Below are 24696 nucleotides of genomic sequence, written 5' to 3'. Positions count from 1 at the left end.
ATCCAATATTGGAGAGCCTTGTACAGTTTGGCATAATTCTTTGACAATTGTTCTGGCAATGCTGCAGGCCATTAGACATTTTTAAAAGGAGATGGGAACTGATAGATATTCTGCACAGATACAGTCAAGAGGCACAATAGTCAGAGGAGTCTCTCTGTGATATTGCCTCATGCCAGCAGGCAGTAGCCTTCCTTTATCTTCCTAGAAAGCCTTAATAAGGATGCTGCTGGGAGTGGGGGAACTGGCCTCCTATTTGATGGATTGGTTATCTGCCTGCCAGATAATTGTATTTGCTATTGCACTTGATATAATAGGTTTCCACCTAAATTATCAATTACTTTGTTTTTATTTTTTATGTAGCTTACGGGAGTTAATCTTGACATTGAGCCACAAAGGGCACGGCCTTTTCTGCATCCATCTCACAGGTGAAAGAGGAGCTTTGCTGCTGCTGGTCACAGGCAGCCACAGAGAGCCCTTTCTGCTCTGCCCTGGCCTCTATACCTCTCAGCACCCACTTTGTGTAGAGACATGGGTCCAGTCTAGCTGAGATGCTGTGAACTTTTAGTCTGCACCTTCCCTGGCAGTATTCAGTACGGGGTAATTTCCAAACACGTTGGCTCAGCCCGTGCTGCAATTCCATAGGGGTTTTCTGTCCTGCCATCCGGTGCTCCTGGTGGTTTCCTGGGTTCAGAGGGCCCCAGACGTTCCCCACCGTGTACAAATATTGCCCGTTTTCCCCTTATCATTATATAGAGTACCAACAGATGGTACAGGTGACTTGGATTTATAGTTGTAACTCTTCACTTTCATATTTAAGTATTCATTTAAACCGATGTGATCTTTTCTGTGGAGGTCATTCTGTGCTGTGGTCTGCCTTTTGTTGTGTTGCATCATGATAGCATCAACAGTGACTTTAATATTGTACAATTTTCAAGGCAGCAGTAGCTCCTTGATCTAGTTATGTGACTGTCATCTGCAAATAACCATAAAGGACACAGTACATTTTGTGTATCTGAGAAGAAATCGGAATCAAGATACATAGTTAGCACAATCTGTTACTTGATTTTAAATGAATCATTAATGAGTTTTTTTAACAAATAGTAGAGTTTTCCCCATTTTTGAATTAGAAAATGGAGAAGAAAAAATAAATGAAAGAAAAACAATTTTCTTATCATTTTTCTTTTATAATTGGATGACTTGCTTCAGTGCTGTGTGACTATATTTAATTAATGATCTCAAACTTTATTATGCTGTTTGTTAATGCAAGTCATTGTGCTGGCCACGTGTCTGTTAGCTTATTTGCATTTGTGTGGGGGGGAATATTCCCAATGCGATGATCTTTCGTTTGATACAGAAATATAATCACATTATACACCCTGAGAACACAGTTTCCTTCTTGGTTAATCATTTTAGTCTTCTGATTCACCTTTGTTATTATAGTTTTATAGACCCGTATTGTTTAACACTGGCGAAGATGATTCAAACGCAGCATGACCCACATGCAGCCCAGCCCTTCTGGTCCCTGAGCCCGTGTGGAGGGATCCCCATCACTCTGAGCTGTGCACAGGCTGCTCTGCTGGGCTACATCTTATCACTGGGCAAAAATAGTTTCTGTTTTCTGCCTGTTCCAATTGTGCTGAAATCTGTTCTTGCATCTGATACGGACAACAGCAGCAGCACGCTGAATTCCATTTGACATTATAGGGATATATTTACTTTCCATTATTGAGATGCATATATGTTCCCATTTAAGTAATGAAGTATTTTAAACGCCTTGCTGAAAAAACGGAAAGAGCCAATTGTCAAACTCCTATAGCACTATTTCTAGCATACTTTTTTCTAGGAAAATAAGTGTTGAAGTATGAATGTTCATCCATCTCAGCCATCATCTCTTAATGCAAAGATCTGGATATAGTAACTTCCAGGTGACTGTTTTCACTGGAGAAGGTAATTAATTCCTCTGCAAAGTGCAAGGACACCACTTGTTCATAATATCAGTGGCTCCTGGTTCTGAAAACAGTGGAATTCTCTTGTGGTTCAATGATACGGTTGGAAATATTGTCAAGAATAACACTTGTACTAAGTCACTAAATCTGTGAGTTTGGGAAGACATTTTACCTGGAGCTTAAATCTTGAACAAACACCTGGCAGTAACGCTAGTAATAACATTTTAAAAGGTACACACTGAATAACTAGGCGATAGGCATCACTGATGTTAAAAAACACATAGCCTGGATGTAATTAGTATTTATAATGAAAAGTATATTGGATACCGAGTGCTTGTGGCATTTTAATCTATTCAACAATATATTGGACAAACTATGTTTATACAGAACATGATAATTGAAAATATTTTCCATAATCTGTCTGCAACAGATAGTAGCTCCTGAAGAAACCTCCTGGATGAATGTGTAACTTTTGCAAAATTACTCCCAAATTTATAATTAGTAGATTTTTTTTTAAAAAAGCTAGATTGTCGGGCCTAGCTGCCTGAAGCACAGCACGCAGATAACAGGGGCTGTAGGAACAGCCACTTGCTTTGTTCTCCTGCAGATGAGTTTCTGCAGTGGGTACCAGGAGAGCGGGCTGGGGAGCAGCTGGGCATAAATACTGCACGACTGATGTCTCAAGGCCCTGCGAAGACCTGTCTTGCTATTCCTACTGCTGCACAGTGTAGAAAGGCTTTTGTGGCTACAGGTTCTTTCTCCATCTTTGCCCAGGCTTTTTGGATGGACAGGGTGATGTGCCGCTCGCGCAGCCTCCACGTGTCCCTCACAGGGTCCCCCTGGTCAAGCGCCCTGGCAGGATCTGCACCACTTGTTCCTCCAGGCTGGGCGCCCCGGTGCTGAGGACGGGGTAGATGTGGTCTCTCAGTTTGCAAGCCTGCAGAATTAATGGCAAAATTAAAAGAGCCTCATCTAAAGTCCTTTTGTTGTTTTTTTTTTTTTTTAAAGTCCTTTTTCATTTATTTCAATGGACTGTGAGTCAGATCCATACTGCGTTACATGATATGTTGGTCCAATGACTGACAAGACTGCAGATATTTCTTCTTTTGAAGTCATTGGCCAAGGCATTCACATAAATCATGGATTTTATTGAAACTGCAATTAAAACAAATCAAGCTTAATGCACACTGAAAGCCTTAGTAATTAGTATACAGGTGAATATGGAGGAAAAGGCACAAGCTTAGCTATCCTTCCAAGGAAAACTGAAAAAAACTGCATATAATCGAACAGCATGTGAATATTAATGCACAAAATCCTCTGAATCCCTAGTTCCCTGATGCAATTATTTTCTATTCACATTAATTGTTCCTAACAGATGACATTAATGACTTTGAGTTAAAATGTGTGCAAAGGAGGCCTTCAGCAGATCAATGCTCTTTAAAAATAGGGTCACTTTTGCAATCACTCACTCAAGGTGTAACAGCTCGTAAATAAAACAACATTAACATGTTGATTGATTTATAAATGTTAATTTTGTAGTTCATTTTTATGCTTTTTTCCTGAAACCTGTCAAACTCTATGGATGATAGTGAGACTCACGTTCATTTGTTGTCGTTGCATGTGAAGTAATGATAAGTTGCAAAATAGTGACTAGAAGAAAAAGTAGAGTTTGTTTGGGATGAACAATGATCTGTTCTGCAGACAAGAAATCTTGGACAAAGTAAGCACAAACAGCAACATTTCAAATTAAAACAATTCCTCTTTTACCTGTGGGGTCTTAATTTCCCTTGAAATTTAACACCAGAGTTTGGAATTTTAAAAATGCTGATCTGCTGCATATTTGACAAATGTCTGTGCTTTACTCATTCCCTTCTGCCCCCCCCCCAGAAACTCCATTCACGCATCTTGGACCTCTCATCTGGGGAGTTGCTCTCAGAAGTGGAACGGAACAGAAGCTTGATGCAATCTCGAACTGCCGATGCTCAAATTCACGTGAGTTTTTGTGCTGTCCTTGTAGCCCTCATCTGGAACCCTCCTCTTCGCCTCTGAAATCTGATGTCAGGGACGAGCCATGAACCTGATCTCTGAATTGAAGCACTGTTGAGGCAGATAACAATACTTCTTCCTTCTGTTCTCTGAAAATTCAATATTGTGTCCTTAGTTGATATAGTAAGCAGATAGTGTCACTCTGTGCAAAAAAGCGTAAATCTTAGCAATGTCCCCAAGATACCTTTTTGGGTATTGATTACATCTCAGAATCTCTGAGAAATGGTCAAGGAGCTTTTTATTAAAGCCCATACCCCGTATTATTCATCCTACTTTTATGATATATTATGTATGAACTTTTAAAAATTCATGGGATCTGCATTTTTTTTTCCAGATGGGGTTAGCTTTGTGCTTATTTGGCAAAATGCTAGCCAGTGTGGCTTTCATGTTTCATTGTCAAAGAGAAAAGTAGCTTAAAAAACACAAGTCACATAAAGATAGAGGGAAACAAAGAGGATAAGAACAGAACATTGAACCTGTGTATGGCTTTGATCTTGAAGTATAGTAGTGTCAACAAAAATGTCATCTCCTTTGTAATACATACTTTAGTGAAAAGGCATTGTTTCAAAGGTTCACAAAAATGCTGACAACCCTTTGCATTGTATGTAATTAAGCCTTCAGGTTAAGTTTTTCTAATATAGAGTTTTGTGTCTTTGATAGTATGATTCCATTTTCTGTGATTTCTAGCAAAAATTGTGTATTCAAATTGTAATACTACATTCAGGCCTTTTACTCTAATTTCATTAAAGGTAATGACTTAAGAGTCATGATTACAAAAAAACCGAAATTTCACCATGTCAGTTAATAGAGCCATGTGTAAGTTAAATATATTTAATTAATGCATCCTAAACATTCTGTTCAAAGTACTTTCTTGGATAATTTAGAGACTAAAGGCAAATTGCAGGAGAAAATTCCACTCTACTGATCTGAATGCGATCTAGAAATTGTGTCGATATCCTACTTCAGAATCTGTAATGGCAGGATACTTTTTCACATTTCCTCATCTCTTAAACAATAAATTACAGTAACATACTGTTCTTTTCCTTTGCTTAGGTATCTTAATTTTTCCCATTGCTAAAGCTGTAGGACCAAGGACATTCTTCTGTATTCAGTTGTGAAGGAAACCAAGTGAGGGGCTGGGGTTGAAAGTGACAGGCAGGGAAGGCAGCACTTGTCAGTGTGCTGTGATCTCCACTTTTCTCCTGCAGGAGATTACAGCCATCCTGCCCTCAAACACTGTGATGACTGGGACAAGCCTAGTGTAAAGGGCAGAAATTTGACATGACGTGTTTTCCCAATGCCACGGCTGAAAGACAACGGAAGAGCCAGAACAAGCAGATGCTGCCATTGGCCTCTATACAGTCGACCTTACAGGGACTGACGCTGTCAATAGCTGAGGAAGCTGATGAGAGAGGGTCTCCCATGGGAACCACCATGTCAGAAATAAGAGTAATTTGTCTCAACCAAGCAAGGAAGTTTGTTTCAGAGCCAAAAACACAGGCATCGGCCTGCCTCTGATGCTGAAAGATGTGTTCTTCCCAGACCCAGTGGATTTAAAGGCTGTTCCTCCTGCATCCATTTAACTTTCTAGGAGAACATGAACCAATAACTCCCAGAGGTGAAATGTGCTCTTGCTACCTCTAAATGATTTTCCCATTCATAGGTGTTGCCTGTGACAGAGAATAATGATTTGCCCTGTAGTTATGTTTGTCAAAACCAGAACATTATTATGTCGGTTGAGCAATGAAGAGCTGTACTGATGAACTCCTCAGCAGTAAAAATTCTGCTCTCTCCCATTTAACTGAAAAAGGTTCAACCCTAGTAGTAATAAATGAGACAACATGGGGGAATAAATGGAAGAAATTAGCAGAAATCCAACAAACATGTTAGTGTATGAGAAGTGCCTACAAACTGAGCATTTTTCCAAAGATTTGCTTGAAGATGCTGTGGCCACTGCTTATACAGTTTTGGTAATTGTTTTGTGAATTCTATAACTTTAGATTTTTTGTGTCTTCCTGAATATAAAGGTAAAATTTTCATCCAAGTAAAATTAATTTGGGCTATATCTAGTTACAAAAATCAATAAGTACTGTTTGAGCTTGCACAATTATATTCTGCCTTAATGTAATCCAAAGCAAAGTTTTATGAAACAGAGACATGTCACTCTGTCTGGTGCTCCTGATAATTAAAAAGATATCTGGTTCTGTAAGGAAACCGGAGAATAGCATAACAGAATGGTGCAGGCACTTAACATTAAAGAAGCTCTAACACTGTTAAGCACAAGAGTATTAGTTTGAAAACAAATTAAAGGCATCCTAGATACTCCTACAGAGGTTTAATATTTTACCTAAAGTGCTATCTGCTCTTCATTACTCTCTTCCTGGCACTTAGTCACAGTCAGCTGAAATTGCATTTGGAGAGGGGCGATAACTACACAAGTACTAAAGGCAGCCATAAAGTGTCAATAAATTGCATAAGCAAGAGGCTTCAGCTGTCTGCGAGCGACACAAAGATGGATTGTCCTACGTCAGAGAGTTTCTTAGACAAAGCTTTGAACTAGATAGGAAACCAAAATTAGACTGTAATGGAGAGATTTCATTCTCAGTGGACATTCTGGTTGGGATACTAAATTAATTTACCTTGTCCAGGGTGTACAGCCTCATCTGTTACATTGTAGGGCTATAATGCAGTTGTCAAGATGTACTTGTATTCTTATAACTTTGTTTTCTCTATCTTACTGGAGCACCCTGCTTATGTACAAAGGATAATTCAAATAGACTTAGAATAATATTTAGCAAAAGAAGAGCAGAATAGGGGTTTGAGAATAAAGAAGAAAACATGGAGAGTTGTGGGGTTTTCCCCCAACAAATGAAAATGTCACCAATTTTTACTTTAGTTCTCTGTATTAAATTCACCAGACACTAATGTCATAATAGAGAGGTGTAAGTAGCTTACTTGTTTTGTCTTTGTCCTTCTTAATCAAGGGGAACTTAAAGGATCTTTTTCCAGCCATAATATATTTCTGTTTTTTCTGGTATTTTAGGAATGCCAGCAGAATGTGAAATCCTGTATACCTGTCTTGAAATGCCCGAGTCAACTAAATGTGACAGGTCCAAGCCGCCTGTATCCCCGTAGCAGCTGCAGTAGCAGTGAAATCTCCCTCTCAAGCGCTTGCAGCGAGTATTCCAGTGGTTCCTCCTACACTTGGAATGATGGGAAGACATGCAGCAAAAGAGTAAATCAAATTAATTTTCTTCCTGTATTAGTTTAAGTTCATCTGAAACAAGATTAATTGAAAAGCTGTCTATTTCAGAATTTTTTTCACTTTCTCCTCTCTTTTGTATTTAAAACAGTTGTCACTAAACTCAGTAAGTTCTTTCCCCAACGTCTCTCTCCCTCTCTCTCCCCCCTTTCCATTTTTTTTAACAATTCTTTTATAATTCCAATTTACTTACAGTTTCCTCATTTACTCTGACATTTATTCTCTCTTTCACAATCCAAATTGTTCTTCTTCTTTATCTTAATCCTTCCATTCGTATTGTTCTTCCTACAGGTTTTAAATGCACTGCAGCCTTCACACCACTATGAAATACTTTATTAAAAAAGAACATTGCTATTAATAGCAATGGATGAAATGTAATGCCCTATGCAACTCATAAATCTCTTTACTAAAATGGTAGCACACCTTATTAACAGCACTTGTGAGTAATATTTGAGTTTTATTCTGTTTTAACAGTCATCCGTGAGCTGGGATAAAAGAATAAGCATTGGTTCTTCGCTCCCAAGCAACCTCTCAAGTCCTGCAGATGATCTACCTCCAACTCGTATCAAGGAAAACCATATCTTAGAAGGGCTGAAGAAATTACAGAAGCAAAAAATATTACTTGAATCACCTTCAGTAATATCAAAATGGGGTTACAAAGATTGCATGAACTCTAATGAAGGAATATATTCCCCTGGAGTTAAATGTGGCAGCCACAATGAACAGACTCATTGTAAGCCAATGGAAATAGGAAGTATTTGCATTGAACATAACAAAACTTTCTCTTACGATTCAGATTTGCATGACGATGCAGATGATGACTCTTCATCCTTACTGTTGCTGCAGGAGGTTCCAAGCAAAGACTGCAGGACCTATTGTAACAAATTAACTCACAGCGTTTCTGACAGTCTCTTTGACTGGGATCCTAATAGGAAACATTTGCCAGAAAGAAGTTCATATTTTAATTCAAAGGAAAGACCTGAAAAATTGACTAGTTTTGTCAGTGGATTTCAGGCAGAAGCAAAGTCACGCACCAGAGCAAAGCTGCCTGAGTTACAGTTAAATCAAAGCCATGCTAATATAGGCTGGAAGGACCTTAATTTTCAGCTTTCAGACACGGATGACAATGAAATGTTGGATGAATTGCATATAGAAAGCAGTGATGAGAAAAGTCCATCAGATTTATTAGCAACTCCTTTTACTGAGAAGTACACAAAGACCTCTGACATGCTCAAAGTCGTGGAGAATTCTCAGTTGTTATCTACTGACAAAGAGGAAAACCAGATATCTGCTCACTCAGACATGAGGCCAAAGACATGTAATTTCATTAAACAACAAAAGGTTATAAAAAAGACCTCTTCTGAAGAGTGCATTACCGTAATATTTGATGCTGAGGATGGTGAGCCTATTGAATTCAGCTCACATCAAACTGGAGTTGTCACTGTAACAAGAAATGAAATTTCAATCAAGCAGCCACCAACTAGGTCCAGTGCAGAATATACTGAACTTATACCTCAGGGAATAACTGATTTGCAGACAGGAACCAGTGCTAGAAACTACACTGCTTTAGAAAGACCTGAAGATGAAACTGAGAAAAAGAGTCTTGAAGATAAGCCAGGGAATAACAATACAGTTGTCCCAGTGACTTGCAGTGAATCTTCACGCTGTGGAAGAGTGACACTGCAAAATATTCCACGACAAAAACTAGTGAAGCCAGTGTATGATGTATCGTACAAGGCCAATTCAAGCTCCACTGCGCATGCAGGAATCAATCAAAAGCCAAACTTGACTAAAATACCCAGCAGAGGTAAATTTTCTCCACAAAAAACTGCAATGACAGAGAGTGAGGAGACACCAGTAGCCCAGTCAGTGGGCCCTGCAACCCTTGAAAAATCACCTGCTCTGCTACCTGTAAAACTTTCAAGATTCAAAAAGGCACAAAGTCCACCTCGTCATTTTGACTCCAAAGTTGACTTGCAGGTTCCAAAGCCCCCTGCCCATCCCCTGCCCGGCTTGAAACGTCCAGGCAGAGGTGATGGGTCAAAGTATCCAAGGAGTCAGAGTCCAGCATCACCACTGTTGCCTCAGCACCTTATAGAGCCCAGTGACTGTGGGGAACCTCCAACCAGAGACTTTCATTGTGATTTAGCAACTGTGCAAGCCCGATCACCATCCCCACCCCTTCCTCCAGGCAGGTCAACATCCCTGTTGATTCGGCCTAATTATGCTCATTCACCACCCGTAGTGGTGAAGTTAGGAGGAACTGGTCCCAGTGAAACAGCAAAAAATATACCGAAGTCATCACCATTAAAAGGAACTGTGAACTCTGGCTTTCATAATCAATCTAGTCATGAAATGCAAGCAAAAAATATATCTTCTGGGGCCAAAATTGAATTATCTTACCTTCAAGAAAATTCAGAAGCAATTATGCAAAATAAATGCATCTCTCAGCAACCCCAAGGACTTTCCAAAGTTTCCACAAAGCAAGTCTGCCCAAAAAACCCTAATCAGCTGGGTCTCCACAAGAATCGTGAATTTTCCAACACAGATTTTAAAACAGCCAGGTCCTTCTCTCTAGGTTCTGCATCATTGGAAACAACTTCTTCACAAGACATATATTCCAACAAAAAAGATATTTGCAGTGACAGTGGGATGGATCAGCCACAAAAGATGCCAGACGTTCTCCCTGCAACTCCTCAGTCTCATACAACAAGCACAAGTGAGCCTTTACTTTCTCAGGTAAACAATTCGCCGTTGTCAGCACTGTTTCGTGGTAGTGACACTGCACATGCTACCCAAAACTCTAATGAGAAAGGAATGAAAACCCGTCTCCCTGTGGGACTGAAATTATTTGTCAAATCTCCCCAACTTCTCCGAAAGAGCTCTACCGTACCAGGGAAGCAGGAAAAAGACAGTATAAACGCTGCTTCCAAAAGTAACGTGAGTTCAAGTAAGTACAACCAAAATGAATCTATAAGTGTAACCACCAGAGGTGCAGCGGATGCTGAGTTAAAAGACTCTACGTCTGATACCGAAGTGAAAAATAATTTTACTGTGGGACTTAGTATGGATACAGCATCACCTCATTCACATGAAAACTGCAACTTGGTGGTAGACAGAGTAGATGGATTAGAAAACAAATTAGTTAAGAGATCTGTTTCTTCCAGCAACAAGTCGCACTTGAAGCCAGCTCTGGGCATGAACGGAGCGAAAGCTCGTAGTCAGAGTTTTAGCATTCATATGGGGGAAAAGCCATCTGCCCCTGTGACAGAAGGTCTCGCAAAAGTACGGACGCAGATTATTACAAACACTTCTGACAGAGGAAATTCTCTAACAAGGCAGAACTCAGCTGTAGAAGGACTACAAATCAAGGCCATTCCTGCGGCACCGGTGACACCAGAGACTCTTTCATATACTCCTAAAACCACAGAAAATTCTTATTCTAGACAAAGTTCTCTTGGAAATACAAATAGTTACAATAGCCAGCATGGAAGCCCAAGCAAACTGCCCTTCAGATCATCTCCAAAAGTAGACTTCTTTCACAGCACTTCAAAATGCGATGGAAGCAAACCATTTTCTCAGAAAGACGCACATAGTCTATCTGTCCAGAGTGAGAAAAGCACTGAAAGTATTAAACACGAAGCTCTAAGTAAAAAAAGTGTTCTGCCAGCAGAATTGGAGTTACAAGGGTCAGCTACTGTATCTTCCAAACAAATTTCATCATTTCAAAGCTCGGATGCAATAAAGTGTCCTCATAAACTAGAAGCAACGAAGTCACGAAGACAGCAAATGTCTTTAAAGTTAACAGAAGCCTCTGAGAAGGTTACTGATGTTCTGAGTTCACCAGCTCTACAACCTTCAATAGAGGAGAAAGTCATGTTGTGCATCCAAGAAAATGTGCAAAAGGGCCAGGGACAAACCAAATCTCCCACTGTGGAGGGTAAACAAAAGACTGGGCCCTCTATAGCCAGTTGGTTTGGTTTTCGAAAGAGTAAGCTCCCAGCACTGAGTAGCAGGAAAACTGATGTTCCTAAAACAAAGGTAGAAAAAAAAGATGCAAAAGTTTCAGGATTTGGAATTAAGCAGGCAAAATTAGAAAGAAGAAAAGAAAGAAAGAAAACTGACCAACACTGTGAAATTGAAAACGAAATTAACAGGAAAACCGGCAACGGTGACATTTTAGCTGATGTCATGGAGAGCAAAATCATGAAACCTTCACAAGACATGCCTGGTGAGACTGAATGTGAACAAGTCAAAGGTTCCACCACAGCTACATACTCACCAAAAGACAGTTTTATGAAGGAGCTTTTAAACAGGTAAAACTCTGAATCACCATTTGAGATATGTTTGTGCAAACTGTAGCTTTACAGTGGCTCAGATGCCATGTTCAATATATATTTCTTTTAGACTGGGAATGTGTAGTAGTGATCAGTAGGTACATTATCAGAACTTTAGTCTCTATAGGAAAAAACATTAATAATGAGGTGATAGTTTTGTTCATGTTACTTTGTCAACCAACCAATGATCTTTGAAATAAAGAATGGCAAGTTATATCCAAGTTGATAGAAATACAAATGGTTCCAGAAATCAAGAATCTAGGCAGATGGCGTGGAAAGCTGAAGGATAATTAGGTACATGTTTTAATGTATTCCATCTTCATGTATCGTAACCAGCAAACATATATTTGGTAACTAGTCAGAATTAATTACATTTCTGGCTACTGCAACCTTCGGTCACAGAAGAACTCAGCAATTGCTATACTGTGTTTTCACATTTGCCCCACAGCAGTCCCAGATATAATATAAATCATTATATGTGAAAGACTAAATTGATATACTACCTGAAATTGCAAGTGACAGATTTGATCAAGGCTAGTTAGAAACATTTATCACTCAAAGGTCTAGAGACAGAAAGATACTGAGAGGTTACTTTAAACATTAAAGGAATGGAAAAGTAGAGTGATTGAAGAAGGGCAATGTAATTTATCAGAGGAATCACTCTCTACCTGCAGAGTTGATAAGAAAGCAGCTCAGCAGACAGAAAGTGGATCAAATAATGTTTCCTACAGGAGTGTGTCGAAGGGCAGCTCCCAGGGCTCCTCTCTTCATGGCAACTCTATCAGCTCTCAAGGAAACCACAAGAAAAACAGCAACACAAAAGCTGATATGGAAATGCAGAATCAGACCCTGGTAAGTGCTTTAGTACAAAAAACGTTATTACCTTCTTTTTAACTTCTGGATGTGTTCCTTATTGCCAGTACAGACAAACAGGATAATAAGTGTTTATACATGATAGAAACATTTTGTGTAGCTTGAGAATTGTGAATTAATACAAAAGTTGGCAGCTTGACTATAGGCCAGATTATACAGCTAGTCATGAAGATACTACTGCTTCTGCTGGCAATTCAATTCCAGTGGAGATATATGCACAATGATGCTATAATCGTACTGAGGTAGAATGAAATAATAGGAACATTTTCTTATTTTTTTTTCATTTTTTCCCCTTTTCTTGAAAATTGCATGCTAGTGTTGAACATTCCTCAAAACATTATAGAAACCATTAAGCCTTAAATGTGCACTGTTGGTGGGGAAAAGGCAGAGTATTTGACCACATTTGGGAATATTTATTCACTTAGGAGGAAGCCTTTCAAAAGGAAAAAATATACATTTGAGCCATGTCTTTCATTGTACCATGGAAAATCCCTGTTAATGCCCTGTAGTTAGTTTTACACTTCAATAAGGTACTAACTGTAGCTGATACTTTAATTTACCCAGAAATTAGGAATGTCACAACTTAGAAGAAAAAATTTTATTTTCTGCTAGCTGCTAGGTTCTGGTTCTTGAAAGGTTATGTGAGTGGCTAATGTTTCTGCAGCGAGAAGCCCACACAGAGTCCAGGATTGTAGCCTAAAGTCAGACTGAGTGGGTGCCCTTCCTTGTGAAGCTTCTAATAATTAACCTCAGAATTTAGTGAGCAATTTCTTGCCTGGAAAGGGCCTTTCCCATGATGTTTTGAAGTCGAGGCACCAGGAGAGCAGAGATGATTTAACTCGATGAGCATTCTTTTCTCATTCCTAACAGCTGTCCTGACCATATTATTATGATGATTATTAACAGTAATCACAATTTTCACAAAATAGTCTTAAAACTTGTGCTGAATAAAATGCTGAACATAAAGCTGAGGCTATTACTTTTGATAAAACTGAGTTATTGAAGTACAGCACATGCAATGATTTCATCTGAGAGCATTTGAAATACAAATTCTTTGGGATTATTTTCAAGGGTAAGACAAATTTCAAAAAGCTTCATAATGGGAACTGGAAAAACTCTGAGCTTAGTACTGACATTTAGGATGCGTACAGTTAAAGTATCCCATACGTGGTTTCAGCTTCAGGCAAATGTGTTTTTTACTTTAATGCAGTTGTCTTACCGAAGAACATCTGCAAGGTCATTTTTTAAAACTTATGGGGAACATATGCAAAATGAATGTATTGGAAAACTTTTTTATTCTGACTCCTGTAGTATCATCTCTTCTTTGAAAATGTAGATGTCTCCTGCATTATAAAACCACAAATTATAAGCATATCTAAGGCTGTCCTTGTAGTGTCACTGAAAGGAAAGAGAGAGAATGGAAGTCTGGAAATGTGCAATATGCAGGAAATTCAATCCAACTGATCTAGAACTTTGATAGCAAAGCAGAGCCCCTTATCAGAGCCACTCGGTTTAACTATGCCCCATTTAATATGGTCCTGACAGCTCAGGGTATATCTTCACTCTACAGAAGTACAAAAAACTCTACACATTGCTTCTACAATTTCTTCCTAACGTATTATTTTCTAATGCTGCAATAATTTCCTGTGCTTTTTGTCTGTCATTTTGTGAAGTCTTTCTAAATGCAGAAATAATAGTCATTTAGGACTTCAAGTATACCTTCAAGAAACACTCTTAGTTTTATCAGGGAACTAAAAAGATTGTCCTTAATATACATAAATAATGGAGAAATACTCATTATACTATTTAGTTTTAACGGACATGTCAGTCCTGGGGAAAAAGCATTACCTATCCTATACCATGTACTCTTTTGTTTGCTGGGAATGAAAATATTTTTGGTATTGTTTTTGAAGATTAAGTCACATTATGTGCTACATCTTTTTGAGTTTCATATTGTGTTATTTGTGGCATTTAATTCCTGAAAGCAATATCTAGTGCCAAAAGACAGAGGACATCTAGAATAATGAGACAAAAACATGTTTACAGTTCTTAATGCTAACTTACGAAAGATATACCTCAAGATTCCACAGTATGCGATATTTCATCTTGTCCTACAAACTTCTACAAGAAAACCAATGGAAAGTCTTTAAATTCAAACTTCGTGCATCTTATTACTATCACTTCCAGTTATTCTTTTGTGTCTGCTTACTTTGAAGCAGATTGCAAAGGACTGGGAGATATCTGTGACTGAAAACAGTCGCATGCAGTAGAATGGCCTGTTGTGCATTTTGTTTTGCTTGTAAAAAGACAGAATGAATGCTTTTGGAGAAAACAGCATGAATCTTTTGAAAAGCTCTAAACTAGGAAGGTGTCTTTTCTTTTTTGAACAATGCAAAGTGCATTCGGTCATATGGGTTCGGTGCGGAAACTGCAGTATTTCAAAGCTGCATATAATATGTATACTGCTTTTTAAAATCCTAGCCATAGCATTTTTTAGCATTTATTTTCTAGCAAGTTTTTCCTTTAAAGCCTATTTAATTTTTGATTATTAGATGTCTTCTCTTATGATGTGCCAGTTAAAGACTTGGGGCGCTGTTATGCCATAACATATGCACCAATTACCTCTGATTTCTGTTCTTGCAAAGAACGTTATTGCTTGACTGCCGCTGAATTTATGGAAAAAGCAATGTTCCACCGATGGCGGCCTTGTGCGTTCACCTTCAGAGGGATACGCTTCCCGTTAGTGTTCATCAAAAAAGCACTTTGCTCTAAAGGCCAGCCAACAGAAATACATAATCCTTTAGCCCACACCAAGGATATTCCACATTTTCCAATACTTTTTCATGTCCTTGGCTGGAGCTTAAGGTGAGATACAATCATTTTTTGTGCTGCACTGCTTCATTTCATCTTTGTGATTTTATTACAGCCCAGTGTAATTTAGAAAAGCCACGGGCTTTACTTTGTGAGGTGGAAGTGTGGCACCGAAATCAAGACACCGAGAGTTTTGTATAGCACTGTCTGTCTGCAGTCTGTGTGTTTGGGGAATACCCAGAGATCTATCCTAATATTGTGAAATGTCACATCAGCAGTGAGCCACAGAGCGCCATGCAGTCTGCAAATGTGAGAAATCGTTCTACCCGTAATTCGATGCCAAATGATCACACTCTCTTCTTCATTTTCCATAGCCTGAAGAGCATCTTTTCAGAAGAAAAAAAATGTAATCAAATCTCTGGGATTAAGAGATTATAAATGCGCTTTTATAAATACAGAGAGAGAGTCTTTCATGTCTTACTGAGGCTACTCACAAAAGGCCAATAGTGCTACTTGTGTAAGCCAGACAGGCAGATTATGTACTATGATCAAAGATACGGCAGGCAAATGATGATAAATTTTACTGGTTTAGATTACAGAACATACTTAATGTTATTGTGAATGTGCTGTAAGTGGTTTAAAGCAGCAGAGAGTGATTAACAAATAATTTAAGATCTCTGAGATATCAAAAGTAATTTTTTTCTGCAGTGCTGGCTTTCCTCCTCTCATCACCCTGAAAGTATCTTCATTCCTGTTTGATTTGTGTAGCATGGCAGGAAAATATGTCCCTGGATCTGAATTATGGCCTCTGATGGCATGTAATGGAGGGGGTTTTCACTGTCTGATAGGAAGATACTCATATTATATATACACTTTGGAAATAGGAGTGCAGAAGAACGGAGCAAAAATATGCCTTCATCTGAAAAACAGAGTATCTAGGAGATTTGAATAACACACACTTGAACAACACATAGAGGCTCTTAGTGTACACTGCACTCTTAAATCAAGTTTTTCTCTCTGTTTAGCTAAAAAAATGCTTTTAAACTTTTTTTTTTTTTAGCATAGAATCTGAAACATGGTATTTCTCGAGAGAAACAAACAAGAGGTCAAAAGACCTGAGCATAATTCTTCATTTTTTTAATGCAGAAAAAGACTTTTCCTTTTGAGATATTGCATTTCCAAGGGTATTTTTGACTGCTGCATATTGTGAGTTTGAATGAAATTAAAGTTGTTAGATATTGTTTGTGGAATGAGAAAAGCTATAAACTTCCACTCTTAGCTGCCCTGTAACTTTACTCTGGTTTATTTCTGAAAAGATATTTTATAGTTGTCATGAAGCAACATGCATAGAGTCATAGATGTTCTTCACTTTTGTTGTTGTTGTACTATGTACAGGCTAAAGTAGTCACAGAAAACCCGCAAGAAGAAGAGGAGGACACCATGACAAGGACTACATGTCAGAGTCATGTGATAGGTACAAAATTATATTTTACACTGGATTTTATTGCTGTCTCAGTTCTTGGGAAAAAACGTGTTTAATTCTCGTTATTTATTTGCCCAGCTAATGTCAGCTTTGGCATTCATTTAGCTCTGTTCCTGGACCAATTAGAAAAGTGTCGTCCTTTCCCCAGACAATGCCCTCTCTTAAAGGCACAACACGGGTTGCCATCTATCCCTGCTCTGCCTTGTCAAACCATGTAGAATAACTCAAGAAGTTTGCTCTAAGGGTCTAGTGGTTAGTGTCAGGAAACTCTTTGATGATGCGAGACATTATGTGCAATAGTTAGTATTGGCACCGTAAAAATAATAGAAGTCTAAGCAAATTTGTCAACATTAGCACAGTGAGTCCTAATGCAGAATGTATCGGTAATGACTTATTTGAGCAAGGCAAGCGTGAGCCTGGGGAGTGAGCAGCATGGCTCTGAGTGCACTTCCTGAATATTCCTAAAGCAGCGTCTCACTGTGCTTTATTCCACTCTCGTCAGGCTATGTTTTATCTTACGTTGGTATTTTTGCTGCTATATGTCCACATTGTTCTTTGTGGATAGCAAGCTATCCTGGGTCTCACTCAGATTCTTTTGCCAAATTCCTTGACAAAGGTTCTGCCATTTTTCTGATACAAAGGTTTTCATAGAAAGATGCTGATTTTCTTCAAGACTGAAACTCTGTGCAACTTTAAGAAATATTAATTTAGAACATTTCCCACATCAGCTTGTGATCTTTAGTCATAACCATACACAAGGAAGATTATAAAGAACTTGTTGGTATGGAGAATTACCTGAGATGTGAGAGAGACAAATGCAGCTTGCTTTGTTATCAACTGCCAAGCTTCTGATTCTCAGAAGCAGAAGGGAATAGCAGAGGAAGGATGGCTCTATATCCGCTGTGCCTCGCTGCCATCGAGCACACCACAGTGAGCCAGGGCCTTAGTCTGATCAAAGAGGGCAGGTCCTGGTGGAGGCTTTTGGGCTGTTGTTTCCCTGGAAGAGTTTCACAGTGTTGGGGCTTCTTCCAGAACAGGAACATCTATGAAATCTGGACAATTTCAGTGGGCTGTAGATTAATTTCTTACAGCATTCTTCATCATCATAAAGAGTTGTTTTAAGAAAACGAAGTTCAGTGTGGTTTTGTAGATGTACTTTAATGAGTTTGTTCTATTGGTTTTGAACTTAACTGTTAACAAAATAGAGCTGAATGTAGAGAAGATATAAAAAGACTGTGATTATCTCACTTATGAGGAAAGGCTGAGGGAGCTGGGTCTCTTTAGTTTGGGGAAGAGGAGACTGAGGGGTGACCTCATTAATGTTTATAAATATATAAAGGGTGAGTGTCACAAGGATGGAGCCAGGCTCTTCTCGGTGACAACCAATGGTAGGACAAGGGGTAATGGGTTCAAGCTGGAACACAAGAGGTTCCACTTAAATTTGAGAAGAAACTTCTTCTCAGTGAGGGTGACAGACACTGGCCCAGGCTGCCCAGGGAGGTTGTGGAGTCTCCTTCTCTGCAGACATTCCAACCCACCTGGACACCTTCCTGTGTAACCTCACCTGGGTGTTCCTGCTCCAATGGCGGATTGGACTGGATGAGCTTTCGAGGTCCCTTCCAATCCCTGACATTCTGTGATTCTGCGATTAAGCAGGGAAGATGTTCTTTACTACGGTAAAGAAATAATAGGAAAAACATGTTGCTGTAGTAGTCACTGTAAAATACCTAAATTGACATCCGTTCTGCCCTGTTAGCTAATAAACAAGATACGTATAACTGAACCATCTTCAAGGTTGGTATTGTGTAAGACAATGCTGGCTCATCACTTTCTAATAATGAGATGATCCTGGGTGTGTTAAACAAAAAATGTGTAAAATGCCAGTTGCTATGTTTTTAATTTATTGTCAGTTGTTGAGCTGAACAAATTTAAGTATTTTGCTGACTCTTTGGATTTGCTAAATTGAAAGTATACAAGAATACACAGTAATATAAAATTTCCCTTCTAGTAAACCTGTGTCTTGGGAACACAGTTTCGTTTCTTATAATATTCAGCTGTTAAGGCTAAAATACGGGCACCGTGAAGGAGCAAAAATATTTTTGGCTGTACAGGTCCCTACACAAATTAAAAGGTTCATGCCTTGTTTTCTTTTTAGGACTATATATATCTGTAATGAAGACAAAGTCTTCCCACTTCAATAAAATAATTCCTTTAGATGAACTCTCCATGCTTTGATGTACACCCTGAACTTCAGTCCTTTAGTCCAGAAGCACTTGTTTGATTCATTTAGCAATTGCTAAGGACAGAATGAGCACTGGATATCTACTATGGTGAATAAACATATTTACACATAGAAATATCTGTGACAAAAAAAATAAAATCCTATTTCTTTGAAACCTGAGTATAAATTCAAGAGTAGATCTGAAGACTTCTCAGAGACTTCTCATCAGCCTGTTTAGGCTGGTGAATATATGCTGAGATTGTGTTTTGTGTGAAGCTTGAGTTATATTATTAGCAAAAAGCATATACCGTTTGTCACCCATTTGGGGTGACAAAGAGAAAAGAAAACTGGATCCAGAAAAATCATTATTATTCAGCTTTCAAACATGTGGTTTGGTAAATCACCAAAGTGTTGATATCTGAGAAAATGGCACACTCAGTCTTTCCTCTTTGTGCCTCAGCAGAGGTTTGTATCAGCACTGCAGAAAGCCTGTTGAGTTTTCACAGCAGGGACACGGGTGGCGAAGCTGGTGAGGGGCTGAGCACAAGTGTGATGAGGAGCAGCTGAGGGAACTGGGGCTGTTCAGCCTGGAGAAAAGAAGGCTGAGGTGAGACCTTATCACTGTCTGCAACTACCTGAGAGGAGGTTGGAGCATGGAGGGGGTTGGTCTCTTCTCCCAGGTAGCAAGTGGTAGGACAAGAGAAAATGGCCTCAAGTTGCACCGGGAAGGTTTAGATTGGATATTAGGAAAAAAATCTTAACGGAAGGGGTTGTCAGGCATTGGAACAGGCTGCCCAGGGCAGTGGTGGAGTCACCATCCCTGGAGGGGTTGAAAAGGTGTTTAGACGAGGTTCTTAGGAACACGGTTCAGTGCCAGAGTTAGGTTATGGTTGGACTCGATGATCCTGAGGGTCTCTTCCAACCAAAATGATTCTGTAATTCCATGACATCACTGCAAGTGGGTTTTGTCCTCAGAATGACATCACTGGTAAAAATTTTTAAAAAAGAAAAAAATCTGAGCAGACTTGCGTTTTGTTTGAGCATTGTGGGTACTCTAGAGAGCGAATACTTGATAACGCAAGAATTGGTAGTAGCAATCCAAAATATGTTTGAATGTTGTTGGTAATATTATCTGCTCCACTGGAAGCACAAGATGATGCCTGCTGGATTTGTATGGCGAGTTAATTCCCTGAGGCAGGCTGATGTTAGAATCCACAGTAGAAAGATTCACGAGTCTTGTAAAGAAATTATCTAACTGTGGCATTGACTCATCTTGTTTGTTTGGAGTATTTCAGGTGAAATTCAGAGCCAGGCAAAGATTATGAAGATAAATGTAGTCAGTATTTTTGAAACTTGTAAAAAAGACTTGGGTCTAATTTTTGTCAACTTTTCCTTAGAGGTCAGTTGCTCAAAATTGATACATCCAACATTAAATGGGATACTGGCATCTCTATAGTACAGAGAAAACGCCTGCAGACCCTTAAAAGGGTTTTGAAAAGTCTCTGGCTAGATAGAGGGTTGGGTTTGCACACTATCAAAGCAACATTAAAAGTGCATTGTAGACTTTGCTGCTTTGTGCTGGAACAAAAACATACACTGAGGTCAAGGGATTCTTTTGTAGCTCTGCTGTAGCCCAGCGCTCAATTCCATTAAAGTTCTTGATAATCATCTGCCTTATAGCAGGCTTTATTGTCATTTTTTCTACTTTCCAAGAAAAACTTTGCAGAAGGGTTTTGCAGTTTAAATTAAAGGCATTCTGGTCAGAAAAAGAAAGATATGTTTTTTAAGCAACTTTTGGAGATCTGTCTTCTCTAGAGAACATTTGATTGAATCCCTTAGATGCCTAATGTTCCAGAAAGGAAGTAGTGTTGGTATTTTACGTGTTGTGTTGTGTTTTAAAGGCCACCTCTTTAAGCTTTACATGCAGGAAAGAAAAGTGATCGAAACTACATTTTCAGTAGAAACCAGGGATGTCCTTTGCAGGAAGTTTTACAAAAAGTTGCTAGCAACTTGATAGCAATTTTACAGATATACTGATAGCAAACATAGGACATATAACATGGTGTAGATGTATGTGAATTTGACTTAAGATGAAATGTCAGCATTATAATTTGTATTGAGGTATCAAAATACTGAAGATGATAGCCTTATCTATATATTCTGATACTTTTATTCAGCATCCAGTAGCCATACTATGTAACTATATATACGATAATAAAAACCCATACTTCGTAAGCAGACATTCCTCTGAGGAGAAGGACCTGTATTCTTTCTAATACCCCAGGTAAATTTGTCTCTGACTGCTCTTTTCTTTCTGGTTCTTCTGCACAGTTTTCCAACAAATACACCCATTTACTGCCAAGGTATTATTTTCTCACCTTTCCCCTCCTGTTTGTTCACCTGCATTATTTGAAAGTGGTGGTCACTCTTTTCTGCTTGTGTCATGCCCCAGTATTGCTCTACTATCTGACTCCCCACAAATCTAGACCATGATGTGGAGCCTGCCCTTTTGTTTCCATACTCATGCCATTTCTAATCAAGAGATCCTTGCTCCAGTGCCATCTACCCTTTTTCTCGTGGTTTCTTTCTGAAATCTAGATCTGATGAACACCAGAACTGGAAAAGTATGTTTCAAATTTTATTTCTGAATGTGCCATTTAAGGTACATACTCATAATGCTTAATTATATAAGTTATCCAATGGCCTGTTCCAAAGCTTGATGAAAATAGTAGCAGTTCATGTATTTATTTACTAAGTTTGCACCAAGCTTCCAGTAAGAGAAATAAAAATACTGCACACCCCCCTTTGCCAGACAAAAGACTTGGTTTTACCCACCATTATGGGTAAAACTTCGGGTGTTTTCACAGGAGTACTAAGTAAACAGCCATTGAATTCATGTTTTCTCATTCTCAGGGAATGGAAATAGATGCAAAGGAAACAAGCCTGATTAATGTGGTAAATACATTAAGTTTGACATGCATCATCCTAAAACATGTCCATTAAGCCTGACATATTTGAGCAAACACATTTACATTCTGTAATGAATTACTGAGATAAATGTAACAGAATAAGTGACAGAGAAAAGATAGTGAACAAATTGATCTGCATTACAGTCTGTGCATTCAGCAAAGAGAGGTGATCTACATCACTCTGGAGAGGCAAAAGGATAATCCAGAAGTTGCTTAAATGTCAAGCAAATCCTTGGACGCCTCTCATACATTTAATGAAGAACAATATTCAACTGATAAAATGTCTTTTGACCACAAAAAAAAACCCTCTCTTGTCATGAAGTCTCAATGCCTGAGAAAACAACTTATCACTGTCAGTGTTAATTCCTTTCATCAGGCCATTGATAGAAGTTGAGAAGAACCATTTAGCAATCATCTTATCACTGAGATAGCAGTTGAATCATTCATTTACACATGATCAGATAAAGGAAAAACGTTTGTTTTATCTTCCCCATCACCACCCAGAAAAGCTGTGGAATACCTAGAAGTCCCTACCTGTGAGGTTGCTGTCTGTAAAAGCCATCAGATGAAACCAGTCATCACCAAATACGTTTCCAACCTGGGTCTGTTCCTATTTCCAATCCGCATGCTCAAAAATGTTTTGTTTTGATACAAGTTGTGATAAACTATTGGATTTGTCATGAATCCTGTATATAAGAACACTGGCACAAATATGCATGCATGTATTTGTGCATCAGTAACAAAGCTGCTTTCTAAAGCCCTGTGTGCATGTGGAAGCTGAGAGGTGGATGTTTAACCTGTATGTGCCGACTGTGTTGCTTTAGTAATTGTGCTTCCTGGGCTGGAGCTTGGAAATGGGACTGCAGAGGATCAGGCAACTTAACAACATGCTCACTTGCTGCATCTAACCAGCTTGGATGTTAATCCAAAGGACTAGGGTCCCAGTTGCTAAAACAAAGATTAATTAATAAATACTAAAATAAGCTGCTTGCCTCTAGCAGTGTCAGGATCCAAACTTGTTCAACCAAAACCAAAACAAAACAAAAGCCTCAAAACCAGATGCCATAAAGGGCCTGGAAGATATGGGAGATAGCCTCACAATGTCCTTATCTACTGTATCTTTGGGACACTTCAGACAGGAGACATGTGAAAATGCATAAACAGAATTGAGCTCAGCTGGGTAAAAAGCAGTTACATTTGTATTATCACTTGCTTAAATGCCTCTGTCAGTTCCTCATAGTTTATGCCATCTCATGCCTCCATCTAACATCCCCAAAGCATTTACATTTTAATGCAATTATCAAGCACTATTCCCCTTTAGTACTTCAAAATCTTCATTTTCTGATCCTTCAGCACCACTGAAATGACTTGTGTCTGTCCTTTACTTTCTTTTCTGAACCAGAGTAGCTAAAATGAGGCATCACTGAGGGGAAATCTTGTTTAATAACTGGAAGCCATTGCAAGAACTGATGGTCTTGTGTGTAGAAACACACCCTTAGGAGCACATAGATTGGAAGTTCTCTTGCTCAGGGACTTGATCAGCTGAGTTTTGAATTTCTTCAAGGATATCATTCCAAATCTGTTCATGACCAATGTGCCATTTCTGTCGGAGACTTTACACAACATTTAGCAGTCCTGTGTTCTTATGCTGCAATACTCATGTTACTGAAGATTTGGTGCGGTCATGCTGTCAGGTGGCCTTCCAGGGTGGTGTGAGCAGCATTCTGCATTTACCATCCCAGGACTTGCTCATCAGAAGCAGCTCACAGTGATGCATAAAGCTGATTACATATCCTCTCCTACTGAGTTAGTCTGCATCTTCTCAGTGCAATTTTATTAGTGTGTATTTTTCGTAGAGATGAGAAGGTGAACAGGCTACTCTGCAGAATGGTGAGAGCTGTGGGAGGAACAGCAGAGTGTGGGTTTGGGCCACTAGAAATAGGATGAATAGTGTCTGCTGTACTGTGTTCTTGACTTTTGTGCAGAGATTCATTTTGAAATGATGGTCTAACAGAGCTGATGATCATAGAGCGAAACTTTTCTGTGTATTTTTCTAGTTGTTACTTACGTTCTGTGAAGAAGATAGAGAACCTTGCCAATGTGAATAATAAGAAACTAACATCCATTAGTATCTTCTAATTCATGTCAGCTTACCTTCTTCACAGTCTGGCAGAGACAAATAATTTCTTTGTACTTTAAAAGATAGCACACAGAGCACTTGTCCAATTGCCAATTCTTCTGCAGCACTGCTGCAGCCTGCCGTCTAGCTTGTCTTCCTTCTGTGGAGAGAATTAATATTTTAGATCAACACTTCCTTATTAGCCACAATGATTTGCTGTTAATTTCCTTCTTTGTCATTGCATTTATTCACCCAGAAATACCAAATTTTATCACTGGAATGAGAAGAAATCTGGCTTTTTATACATTATATATAGGATACAGTCTAATCATTATTGAAGACACTAAGAATCTGCTGGTCTCATTCAGGCTTAAAATGTCAATTAAACAGGATGGCTGGGTTCTTCAACTCTGAAGTAAATGCTGCTGTGTTGATTTACACTGCTTTAGAGTCTGGCCCAGTCTATATTTGTTCTTATCACTCAAATCAGGACTGTGTCTGATTATCATACTTAGGACAGGATAGTATGTGCCAGTATTCTCTGTAACAGTACGAGTCCTTCTATTTGAACCTTTTCTACTTCACATGATTTTTTGCTTCTGGCGAGGACCATCTGTAGATGTGTGTGT

At 38.9% G+C, this 24696-nt stretch overlaps 1 protein-coding gene across 1 annotated transcript in view; it reads left to right on the top strand.

Annotated features, from left to right (window-relative positions):
* The window catches only part of NCKAP5 (NCK associated protein 5), a 215943-nt gene that overhangs the window by 146999 nt on the left and 44248 nt on the right, over positions 1–24696 (top strand). The window contains exons 8-12 of the mRNA XM_065637690.1: positions 3834–3938; positions 7036–7227; positions 7729–11570; positions 12323–12443; positions 16671–16749. Of these exons, the coding sequence (XP_065493762.1) occupies positions 3834–3938; positions 7036–7227; positions 7729–11570; positions 12323–12443; positions 16671–16749 (4339 nt within the window). The remainder of the gene's footprint in view (positions 1–3833; positions 3939–7035; positions 7228–7728; positions 11571–12322; positions 12444–16670; positions 16750–24696) is intronic.

This window comes from Caloenas nicobarica, chromosome 6, assembly GCF_036013445.1.
Source record: "Caloenas nicobarica isolate bCalNic1 chromosome 6, bCalNic1.hap1, whole genome shotgun sequence".
NCBI lineage: Eukaryota > Metazoa > Chordata > Aves > Columbiformes > Columbidae > Caloenas > Caloenas nicobarica.
The sequence above is the reverse complement of the archived record's forward strand: the minus strand, read 5'-3'. Positions and strand labels throughout refer to the sequence as shown.